Source organism: Centruroides sculpturatus, unplaced genomic scaffold, assembly GCF_000671375.1.
Source record: "Centruroides sculpturatus isolate CEXI.00-Female unplaced genomic scaffold, Cexi_2.0 scaffold149, whole genome shotgun sequence".
NCBI lineage: Eukaryota > Metazoa > Arthropoda > Arachnida > Scorpiones > Buthidae > Centruroides > Centruroides sculpturatus.
This window is the reverse complement of record NW_019384406.1, coordinates 816,972-830,588: the sequence shown is the minus strand read 5'-3', so window position 1 is coordinate 830,588 and position 13,617 is coordinate 816,972. Positions and strand designations below refer to the sequence as shown.

Here is a 13,617-nt window from a genome sequence, read left to right as displayed (position 1 = left end):
TATTACTCAAAATTAATGCGAGGCGTGTCCCTATTTCTCTAACATGAAATGATTTGTGTCTAACAGATAATCCTTAATTTCAGTTTAAAGTCATTTTTGGCTATTTGCAACACTTCATTCTCTTCTCGTGGGATTTCTATCGTTTGCTAACAATATTGACTCGGCATTACGTGTAAAATTATCCATAATTATGTTAGATATACTATCAAAATCGACTTTATAAAATTACTAAATGATTAAAGTTTATTTGATTATATAATTTAGTTTATTTAAAATAGTTATATAAAATATTTAATTAACTAGATTTACAAAGCTCAATTGCAGAATTAGGATTAGGAGTAAGAAATATGGTTAATATTGTCAAATTTTATTAATTTTATGAATAAGACTGCATTTTAATTTATTAAGACATAAAGCAAAAATACTTATAAGTATTTGCTATGATATCTATAATATCCGATCATTTTAACAAGAAAAATAAATAAACATATGAGATACAATAAAATAAAAAGAAAATATTGTTTTTCTCTATTTTTCTAGGCCAGGAACAGAGTTACAAGTAAGAGAATCGCATCCAAAAAATCAATACTCCACTCAAGTATGTGTAGTGAAACCGAAACCGAAATCAAGCTTTCATAAAATGAATAGCGATAGCGCGACAGTTAAACAAGTAAGATTTGAGTTATTCTCTCGTAAAAACAGCCAAATTGTTATCTTAATTAAACTTAGAAACTTTTAACATCGTATAGAAAGGAAATTATAATGATTAATGATAAAGATAATTAAGCATGTTTTAATTAATTATATTTACGAATGGTTTAGATTATATAATTATAAAATACTAATACTTAATCAAGCAAAATTCTGCTTGTAAAATTTGTTTATATCCTTATAAGAAAGATAATATTAATAAAAATTTCGAAAGTTTCTTTAGAATACTTTTATATTTTATTTAATAATTATAAATTTCGAACTTAGTTTATTTTAATTAAATAAATTACAGAGTTTTATTGCTAATAAATTACACAACAAAATTGTTTTAATATAATAAACTTTTATTTTGCAATATACTATATGTATTTGCACTATTCAAGTCAACCAAAATAAGTTAAATCAGAACAGTGAGTGGGCGATTAAACTGTCATTTACATGACAGTTTAATTTAAGTAGATTAACTTAGTAGTTCAAAACTTCGCAGTAGTAGAAAGAAATTCATTTACTTCTCAATTTTCATCTAAACTAAGCAGTAATATAAAAGAGCTGAGACAACAGATGTTACTTCATCATAAACGATTTACATACAATCATCGAATTTTTTAAACAAATTTTTAAGCCTTTATTAATTTTTTATTTATTGCATATAAAATTAATCATTTATTTTATCATTAAAGTTAATTAGTTGCCAATTTAATTAAAAATACATGGTGGCCCACAAGTCAGCTAGCCATTGTAAATATTAAATTAAAGCCTTACTCACATATTTTATTAACTATATACTTCATAAAAGTTGTTTCAAATTAGATCCTTCTTCTATAATGCTTGAATAAGTTCAGTCTACCATGCACACAGCGTGACCAAAGAGGCTCCCTAAGAGCCAGAGCCTGTCCTTACTTTTGTAAATAAATTAAGAAAAATTCAAGTACAGGAAAAATTTGAATGCGAGAAATGCACTTATATACATTTATATCAATATATGAGTTTCCTTTATCCACGATGCTAGATTACTCAATACTAATGGTCGCTACTGATCATCCATATTCACAGGTATGGCAGGAACTTCAAGGATCCATAAAACGAAGTACAGTTAACTAAATTTTAGGCCACCTTGTATATTATTTTCTTATGTGGGAAATTATTGAGTTGATTGATCTGTCCATAAATATATAAAACATTCAAGTAAGATCCTCATATAGAAAAGTATGTTTAACTAGCAGATCCCTCCACGCGTTGTTGTGGCTCAAAATGAATCTATTATAAATTTATAACACTTTCCCGTGGGAGGGGAAATTTTTCCCAAAATTTTTTCTTAGTGTACATTCTGTTGACGTACCCTATTAAAACGCAAAAAAACCGCATCTGAAATAGTATAAATAGAAGCAGAGTTCTTTACGGTAAGCCTTAATCCTAACCATCTCCCTTCAGTGGGGGAATTTCGACACGTATATTATATAAAAACACGTGCGTATTCGAATGCAGCGTTGTGTCAAAATTTCAAAGGAATCGGTAGGGACAAACGAACATTACATTTTTATTTATATAAATAGATAGAAGATGATCTGCTTTAGTTCATTTTCACAGAAAAGCGTAATGCCTCACAGAAAAGCAAACTTAGGGCGTCGTACTCGTAGCGCCATCTGTTGGACATAAAAGCCTTAACCTAGATTATATATTTTAATTTATATGAATGTTTAACGGAATAATATACAGCCTATGTCCACCCTGAGGTTCCATTCTAAATATTGGTGAAAGAATTTTTGAAATCGGATGAGTAGTTTCGGAGATTAACTGCTGCAAACAAACTTACATACATACATACATACAAACATTACCTCTTTAATATTAGTATAGATATACACTGGAACTAAACACATTTTTTGTATATTTTTTCTTATTCGTGCAGTTATTTAATATAATGAAATATATGAGACTTTATTCCAATCAAAGCAAAATATATTTTTCTGTCTGGATATTGGTTTTTCAGGTGGTTTATAAACTAAGTTCTATAATCCGAATGATTTGTTTGCTTTTGCTGTTAGTAATGTAATGTATTAGCGATATAGAATAAGACAAATTCTGCTATTTTTATCCATTTATATAAAAAAGGATTTACTTACTTTATTTTTATATCACTTTAATCCGAATTTTCTTCGAGCTAAAACAGAAAACAATTCTTAATAACAGTGGCGTAGCGTGGGTGTCAGCCGCCCGGGGAGGAGGAAAATCTTACCTCCCTTATTTAGGTATCACAATTTAAAAGACCAAAATTCAGTTTCGTCACAGAATAAGTAATGAAAAATTCCGTGTTGCCACCTTATTAAAATCGCTGACCAATAGTAAGTGCTGTTCCAATAAGTAGTTCGCGTACGAAGTTCCTGACGCATGCGTATGTCATTTTGCAATGCGAAGAATAATGTGCAGTGCATGCCGGTTCTAAATCAGTTACAGTTACGACTAGGGAGACTTGGATAGGAGTAACGCAAGTGACCTAGCTGTATTGGATATTGGAGGTGTATATATATATATATACGAATAAATCGTACAAGCAAAAACAAAAAAAAGGTCAACAGGTTGCGCACGTTATCCCCGGACGGCGAGTCGATTCCTGGAGTATCCGGATGGATGGTAACACTATTCCGTGCTCATTTCAATCGGTCCGAGTCGTAGGTGGACGAAAATATGAAATAAAATGGTTCAAATTCTTACAAGATATTATTATTATTTATTGCGAAATTTTGCCGCCCCCTAAAAAGTGCCACCCGGGGCGGGCCGCCCCTGCCGCCCCCACTACGCTACGCTACTGCTTAATAACAAAAATTTAACTTATCCAGCTTATTTTTTTAAAATAATTTAACTTAATAAAAGTAACATTCTAGAAAAATAAATATAATCAGGAATAATTTCTAAGTCTGATCATTATTATTTTTTATATTATTTTGCAGGTAATTAAAATGCTGGTGGCTGTGGTTCTGCTATTCATTCTATGCTGGTCCCCGATTTTAATCACTAATGTGCTAACGGCATTTGGCATTGTAGATGAATTAAATATAGGACATTTGAAGCCGCTGAGGACGGCTTTCCATCTTATGTCATATTTTAATAGTTGTGTCAATCCCTGCGTTTATGGATTCATGTCACAAAACTTTCGCAACAGTTTCCAGATAGCCTTGAAATCATGTCTTTGTGGAAGGCAAAAGATTAAAGGACAACCATCAGTAAATCGTACCACAACCACTTCTGTCAATTATGGAAGGTCTACATTCATCACCTGAAAATTACTGAAATTTAAAAGGAAACGTAAACAATAATATTTATTGAGAAGGAATATTAAGACTGAAACACATTAATTTCTCGTGAAGAGAGTCTGAATAAAAATAAAATCATATTTATGAAAGGGCAATATACACGACATATATTTTCAAAATCAATTTAATTCAAGAAAACATTTCCAATACCGTGTACTGTAAATGTGTGTAATTATATGTTTATATGTTGTATACATAATTATGTATCAAATATTATTTTAAAAATATAAATAAATGTTATATCTATTGTATATTTTTAACAAGTATGTCGAATTTACACAACATGGCGTTATCGGCGGGTTTATCTAATCATGACAAGATGGCTACGCTATAGTGTTAGCTTATTCTTCAAGGGATCCACGTTCTAGACTACCAACCCCATAATTTGGGCAATACTGACCAAAGTGTTGTTCTTTATGCTTTATCAACGCTCGTTGACCCCAGTGCGAATTTGGCTTGCCCGTAATGGGCGTAATTGGGCCTTCTATAGACTATAATATGCAGGTATCTCGCGGTAATTAATCAATCAACCGACCAGTAATTATGTTGTGGAAGATGCGGATTCGTACCTGATCCAAACTTTTGTAATTTATCATGGGCAATATGGGTTAGGATATCGTTTTCCATCCCTCACCCATGCTGGTCGACCACTCTGAGTGTCAGGCCTGACAGTAACGGGCATAATTGTGACCTGCAATATAGCTTATGATGTGCATATACCTCGCATTAATCATTTGATCAAACACCCACCTAATTATGTCATGTTTAAGACTAATCAATCGAAGAAGAAAATATAATTTAAGATGAAGGGACCAAGTCAGAGTTAATAATTAATCATTACTTTCTTTTATCTGTACCTTTAAAATATGTATGTTTATAGTTTCATTAAAAAGTTTAATAAATTTGAGATAAAATTTACATTTTTAAAAACTGTTACAGATTAAATAAATATAACTAAGAAAAATTCGATTAAATGTAGCTCTCTGCTCGATAAATTACTGTACTGAATGTGTCAACAAATAAGATATATTATAATTAGTATGCTCCATATAACGCATTATGAATATAAACAAATAAATTTTAGTTTAAGTCGGAGAATATTTGTTAAAAATCAGAACAATTAAGCACACAAAATAATATTTTAATAAATAAATTAAGAAAGTAAATATGTTCATCGTAAGAAGTCAAGTCTCCATATTAGAATTCACTTCTCGTGTCTAATTACCCAATGCCAACAAATTTAAAACTCATTAAATTACACATTTCATTAAAATTACTTCTGTAACAATTTAACTAAAACAATTTTTAACGTTTTGCAAGTTTGAATTCTCGTTTTGGTGTAAGCTATTTGAAGTCAATGACATTATTCGAAAGTATGGTTCATAATTCTCATGGGATCGGGAGCTACTGGTTAAGAAACTTAGGTGCCAGAACAATATTGTTTGTGCCAGACAAACAGAATACATTGGCAATAAAATGAGGTTTCTACATAAAAGAAGTTTACAAATAATTGAATAAATAAATAAATCATATTTTTATCAGTTTCTTTATTTTTATGAAATTCAAAATATATTCGTATAAAATTATATCCGATTTTTAGATAGACTATCTTCAAAATATTTTTAGAATTTTATTAAAATTATTATAAATTTATCCAAAAATATTTAATTCGTATAACAAATAAGATTTTAAATTGTTTAAACAAATTTCAACAATACATTGATTGATAATAAATCAATTAGATTACGTATAGAGAGATAAGTGACTTTTAAAGTCAAGTCACTTATCTCTTTGAGGCACCGATACTCCACTAGCGTAAAAACCTTCACCGTAATTGTTTTAAATCACGTGACCTATTTGTGTTTTCGCTTGTATTTTGGTAAAGATCTTGCTCCACTAGTAAAGTTCTTACGACGACGGTAACTTGTTTATGAACAATTTTACATCGTACTGTACATGTAATATATCGCTTTAAAGACAATGATTATATTCTATATTTTTTTATTTTTGTATTATAATTACAAATAATATCTTTACGTACCGTACAGTACAGTACATATATTCACTTATACAGTATTATAGTATTAAAATACTATCAATATATTGCATTTCCTATGGCCGTCTGCGTGGCTTGTTTTTGACATCTATTTTTATAATCGAAATGCCCCTTGTCGTTGATACAAGGATATTTTCTGACGTTTTCAATAAATCTTTTCGGTTTATTCTAGACATTTCGCAGTAATCATTCTAATGTTAAAACTAATTTTAAAAACTTCACCTGCACCAAAACGGTAAGAGCCAGAGATAGAATAGAACAAACGTGAAAAAGCTCATTTCCCGCAATTTTCGCACAATTTTACGATGACATAGAAATGCACTGACTTCCGATTGGTTGATGATACCGTTTAACGGAGGTATTCGAGTCGAAAGTTGAACACTGCTCGACTTGCTTAACGCTCGTTTTACGCTCTGCTCATATATCGTGGTCACGTCGTTAAAAATATTTACCACGACGGCTTTTACGCTCATTTTTATGCTAGTAGAGTCTCGACCTAAGTAATGGATCCTTATACAGTTGTATAGGGACTCATGTTGTCAAGAAGGATGTAAAAGGTTGGTGAACAAAGTATATACAAAAATCGAATGTATATTATTGTGGTATCGTCTCAATACAAGCTACAGTTTTTAATCATATTTTAATTTATTTAATTTAAAATATACGCTCTCGATCTCAAATTAGTAGTGTCTTTCCCCTGTACATCACACTTCTCCTGATAACTCTATATTTTTTTATTTTTGTATTATAATTACAAATAATATCTTTACGTACCGTACAGTACAGTACATATATTCACTTATACAGTATTATAGTATTAAAATACTATCAATATATTGCATTTCCTATGGCCGTCTGCGTGGCTTGTTTTTGACATCTATTTTTATAATCGAAATGCCCCTTGTCGTTGATACAAGGATATTTTCTGACGTTTTCAATAAATCTTTTCGGTTTATTCTAGACATTTCGCAGTAATCATTCTAATGTTAAAACTAATTTTAAAAACTTCACCTGCACCAAAACGGTAAGAGCCAGAGATAGAATAGAACAAACGTGAAAAAGCTCATTTCCCGCAATTTTCGCACAATTTTACGATGACATAGAAATGCACTGACTTCCGATTGGTTGATGATACCGTTTAACGGAGGTATTCGAGTCGAAAGTTGAACACTGCTCGACTTGCTTAACGCTCGTTTTACGCTCTGCTCATATATCGTGGTCACGTCGTTAAAAATATTTACCACGACGGCTTTTACGCTCATTTTTATGCTAGTAGAGTCTCGACCTAAGTAATGGATCCTTATACAGTTGTATAGGGACTCATGTTGTCAAGAAGGATGTAAAAGGTTGGTGAACAAAGTATATACAAAAATCGAATGTATATTATTGTGGTATCGTCTCAATACAAGCTACAGTTTTTAATCATATTTTAATTTATTTAATTTAAAATATATGCTTTCGACTCAAGTAGTATGTTGCAATTTTTGAAAATTGCAGTTCAATTTCTTTAAATTATTTAATTTTAATAATTTTTTACAGGTATTTTTAATAATTATTATTAAAGATTTTACATAATTTTAAATAATTTTTAGTAATTGACATTAAAATATTAATTATTTTATTTGCTTATGAATTAATTACAGCACATAAATGACATTTAGAATTTAATATTCATTAATGTTATTTATTAATAATTAAATAACAATATTAATGAATATTAATTTTTAAATAAACATGTACTATCAGAATTCGTTAAAATAAAAGGTTAATTGATACTAATATATACAATTTTAAATCAAACAAAGTTTTTAATTTATTTTTCAAAACTGATTATATTAAACAAACATGTTTTTAATTAAATTTAATTAAAAACATGTTTGTTTCACATAGTTTTATTTCTAATTATAAGCACGGATTTTTCTTTAGAATGATTGTAAAACTTTGATTACTTTTGTTAGTATACAAAGCGGTCCAAAAGTCAGTTAACCGAACTATACTTTAAGACATGTTATAACGGTTAAAACCGGTTTGAAGTGGTGTGCTATTCAACTTCTTTCAACAAGGGATCGTCCATAATAGTGCCGGCAACAAAACCGGTTTTCGGTAAATCCGATTAATCGGTTTTGAATAGGCAATGAAATTGTCATCATTCTGTTTACTTGCTCTTTTTTATTTTTAGTTGGCAGTGAAGTATACTGGGATTTAAGATAATTCCACATAACAGATATATTACTTGAAAATGTCAGTGTAACATTACAATTTGTACTGTACATAGTACCAATTTAAAATTTTACTATCCTTGAGTTTATTAACGTAACACGATGTATAATAGGAAAGTAGTGAAAGTCGAACCTTTATTTTATTTTTTACCTGTATCACTTTTATGTTATATTAATTTTATGTGGAATTTAACAAAATTAATTCTCCGATATGTTTTTTAATACTTTGCGTAACTCAATTTAACTTACAACTGATCAGATTTTCAAATTAAGGTTCTTCAGAAAAAGTGGCAAAACTAGTCTCAATAAGTAGTAAAAATATTCTTCTATGTCTTCTATAGCTTTTTCCATTTTCTTGGGCATCTTCTCCCATAAAGCCTGAGAGTACTTGAGCTATCTTAAACATGATTTCAAATGACTAATTAAAAACAAGAATTTTTAAAAATTTGAAATACAGCCGCTCGACGTAGGGAAAGCGAGGAACCGACGTAGGGCATAGGGCTTACTACCCTGATTTTTGTAAGGCTGTAAAAATAAAAATTTATTGAAAGAGCTATTATATAAAATATTTACCATTGATAAAACTGCAAACAGAAAGCAATTTTTTTTTTGAAGTATAACAAAATTGCAATTTTATGACCATGTGAAAAACTTTCAATTACACTAATAACAGAAAAAGCAGAACAGCGCGAATTAACCTTCAAGTTCAGTGCTGTCATTTCAAAAACAGACCACTTCCGTTTGTATTTTCAAGTTCCTTCTGCAGTCCTTAACAAAACAACGTAGTGATGTCAGGAACTTAGGGATCCGGATCCTAATCCGGCTTCAGACACTTTCCTCTACTCGCGTTTAAATTTTAAAATGAAAATTAACATAAAAATTAGCGTAAATTAATTTTAAAACAATAAAGTTTTCAAACGCTCTGTGTTATATACTTACGAGTTAGTCTCCTGCGTTTACCAACATCAAAGAAATAGAGATCTCATTTTGGCCAAAAGAAAAATATATATATATATATGATACAGACATATTCGTGAATTTGGGATAATATTTACTGTAGTAATTCATTAATATTAATAAAATGCCATAACAAAACATTAATTCCACTGAATTCAGTAATATAATATTAACATATGAAATATAATTTTTAAATATCAGTTGCTGAATCGATTTTATTGAAAACCGATTAACTGATTTTGAAAATTTCCGGTTTTTGGCAACACTAGTCCGTAAATTACGTAATACTATTTTTATAAGATGCGTTGTAAAATTTTAAAGCCATCCTAAAATATACATACATTTTTTTAAAATGTCAACAAAACTGTTTTATCTTTAAATATAATAAATTACATACAATTTTACACTACTTTACCAATATTAACAAGCTATTATTGTTTTATATCACGGGAATCTTTAAAAAATTTAGAAATTACGTGTTGCAAAATTTTAAAGCCATTGGTCATTTCATAGCTTTAATGACCAATAAAACCACCTTTATAATTATTAACTTTATCTTTCATCATTTTAATTAGCTTTTGCATAATATTCATATTAATTTTTCCCAACACAATGCAATTGCTTTTTTTCGATTCATCAACGCTTGTAATTTATCATGTTTAAAAGTAGAGAAGTTTTATTAATATTTAAAAAAGTTCTGCTTATATAAGTTTATTGTACCAAAACTTGACATTGTGCAATTCACCTTACTTTTCAACTATCATCTCGCTCCTGTAAAGCTCTGTACAGCTGTCGCATGTAGTCATCTCTAAAATTACATAACACATCCTCGATCGACCTCCTTAATCGTACGAGTAATGTAGGCACAGGTTAAACTAATTTTAATAATACATTGTATTATTAAAAATAATACAATGTATTATTTTTAATTTGTTTAATTTAAAATATACGCTCTCGATCTCAAATTAGTAGTGTCTTTCCCCTGTACATCACACTTCTCCTGATAACAACAGATTTATGCCAGTCATTACATTGTTTTACGTTGTATTATTTTATTAATTATGTATTCATATCAGTAACAGGTTTGCTGTGCAATAAATAAATAAATTATTTTTTACCCAAGAATTGAGACTAGCATTACGTAACGTTTTTTTATAAACACGTTCACTCCTTGCATCGTAATGATTACCTGCATACCCACCCACCCATATATGGGTTACGTAATTTATGTACTGTACTGTACTGTACATTCCCTGAAGCCATGAAGTGACATCACTTTTCAGTCACAGTAGGTCGCAGTTCACAATTTGAAAAACATTGCACAATGATGTAAAAATGTTTCCAAGCGTAGATTATTTTAGATTTATCAGATTGTGACTCGTGACATACCAATTGAGGAAACACTCTCATAGATTAAAATCAATCTTAATTTCAAGCTAACCTAAAAATTAAACACCTATTCATAATTTAATAATGAGTAACATACATTAATAATTAATAAAATTAATTAACTGACGCTGTCAAAATATTATACAATTTTCTACTTATCAACAATGCTTAATTCATCGATATCCATTGTGTTATTTTAATTTAAAGTTTAGAAAACTAATTTTAATATATTAAATTTTAATTTACTTTGTTATTATATAATATCATAAATATTCGAATAACATGTCCAATTATTCATAAATCCCAGCTGAACAAAGACATTTTGGATTGTCTTGTTAGTACATAACAGTAGGATTTACTACAGCAAACTCCTGCATATCGGTAATCCTGTCAAGATATCTTAAACTGACTTCAAAAGTTGACATATTATTTTGATATCAATACACTATTCTCAAAAGTTTATATAAAAAAAGCTATATTTGTTATTTACGTGACGTTTTAGACATGTTTCATAAAACTTGACTTTTTGTGTGGTTAAAATATCTCGTAACAATAATCCATTTTTACTACAGAAAATTCCTGAATTTTCAAATAAAATATTCAAAAAGTAGATATTTTAATTTTCTAAGATTTTCATCCGCACGTTAAACTGAAACCTAATACATTAATTTGACATTAATTGAAAATAATTGCTGCTTATTATTAGTTGAAGCGATGGGTTACGCACCGCTGGATAATAAGGAAATCGCTATTAATAAATGTGTGCAGACTCATTCTAATAAAATTATACACTATATAGGCTTATATAATTTTATTAGAATGTATTCAGTTAAATCATACATAATTCTAGTGTTATAAATTAATACTAGAATTAAAAACTAAATAGACAATGAGTTATTGTTGTAACGTTACTTTTATAGAATACAATGTTAAAGCACCGAGTATTAGTAATGAATCTGAATATCTTAACAGAAATGAATCTGAATATCTTAACAGGGCAAAAAATTTCCGTTTAAATTATTCGATTGGATAAAAATTTTGATTATTGACTATATATAAAGTAAAAGTAAATTGTAAAAAATCCGATACGAACAAAAATTATTCTGTCAGACTGCAAGTTTTAAGTTAAACAAATTAAAAATATATGCTCTCCACATTAATTAGTAGTGGCTTGCCCCTGTATATCATACCTTTCCTGATAACAATAGATTCGTGCCTGTCATCTATGTAACTCCGTTCTGGGGAAAATTTTTGAATTGAAATCAAATGACTTTCGGTATAGTCCGGAGGTAAGTATATAGTTAATTAGGGCTTCCTACTCCTAATGTTTTCATATCTGGTCTTGTCTTTCATTTATCTAACTCCATTCTTGATATTAAGGAAGGACAGACAGACGAACGACAGTAAAAATTTATAGGTCTACAATATTTTCAAATTGCAACCCAATTATAATACAAAGATAAGAGTAATTTTAGATAAAAATAGTTTTAATCATTACCATGCCATCATTATTTTTACCTATAAACATTATTTTTTTATAGAGTACCATTTCCTTCAGATAATGGTATGGAAAAATGTCGATAAGTACAGAAGCAAAAGGAATAAAAAACAAATTATAATTATCGATTAAAATTAATTCTTGGATTTCTTACAGTTTATTAGACTGAATTATTTTGATTATTTTTATGAATAAAATAGCTTCAAATAACCTATTTTCCCGTTTATATAATGTAAACAATTTAAATTCTTATCCAATTTAACATTTTGAATTGACAAAACTTTTTCACTGTTAGAAATTGTGAAATGAAGTCTAAATGTCAGTGACGTAATACGTTTTCATCACAGATCAATTTTAAGTAAATATAAATGAGTTATTTAAGTACATATAGGCATTATTTATACTTTTAACGAATTCATTGTAAGAAAATGAAACTAAATAAAAAACGATTATACATTAGAAACTTATAATTTGAATATTTACTTTGCTGATAATGGGACGTCTGTCTCGAAACTTTTAAAGCTTTAAGAAGTGAAAAACTGTTTTAATTAAAACGGTTTTTCACTTCTTTAAGCTTTAAAAGTTGCAGATGTTTAATAGAAGCGTGCAATTGTTTGGTTGATCTCAAAAACATTCCATTAAAAATAATTATATCAATATAATTTATGAATATGTATTACTTTAAACATAAACAAAAATAAAGTGGTAATGATAATTTACTTTTCAAATAAAAATTTAAATAGTTTATAAAGAAAACAGTTCACCACAAAGAGAAAAACATATGCAATAAAGGATAATTACAGAAGATCAACAAGAAAATTTGTACAACTAATAATCTTGATTCATTAAATCTGTACAAAAAGGAAATTTTCAATTAAGAATAATCTTTAACAAGAGTCTTGCATAACTTTTCGACTTTTATAAGATTTTCATTTACCGTGATAAAACTTAAACAAATACCTAGACATATAAAAACAAAATATTATATATTAAATATAGCGTAAACAATTTTTTCATTCATTATCTACTTTATTATTATTTATTCCGTCTATATTTATCGAGATAATGCTTCTAATCAATATATTCTAACAATGAGTGCTATTATATAATACTTTATCCATCTTAAGTTAAAATAAACAGATAATTTGCCGAGTTTCCTATAAGAACTAATTAGTCCGAACTAACGATTGCCTTGTCAAACACATTTAATTCATATAAAATACACTACTGCTCAGTAGTCATAACAGATGTTTCGGAATCATTTATCTCCTTTACAGTATGGAATTTTATATTGTCCTTGTTAGTTTTGAGAAAATATCTTTGCAATAAAAACTTCCTCATATACCATCCTATCCACTCTTTTGGAGTAATTAGTTCTTATAAAAATTCAGTAAATTAAATATCACAACGCGGTTCCAGAAAGAACTATTTACATATTAATTTAACCATAAACAAAGTTCATTAAACCAAAAAAAA

General features: G+C 28.7%; 1 protein-coding gene across 1 annotated transcript in view; it reads left to right on the top strand.

Moving 5' to 3' along the window:
- LOC111618884 (trissin receptor-like) overlaps nucleotides 1-4,151 on the top strand; it is an 85,219-nt gene extending 81,068 nt beyond the window's left edge. Inside the window, exons 6-7 of the mRNA XM_023360508.1 lie at nucleotides 541-670; nucleotides 3,660-4,151. Coding sequence (XP_023216276.1) covers nucleotides 541-670; nucleotides 3,660-3,989 — 460 coding nt within the window. The 3' untranslated portion in view covers nucleotides 3,990-4,151. The remainder of the gene's footprint in view (nucleotides 1-540; nucleotides 671-3,659) is intronic.
- The last annotated feature ends 9,466 nt before the right edge of the window (nucleotides 4,152-13,617 follow it).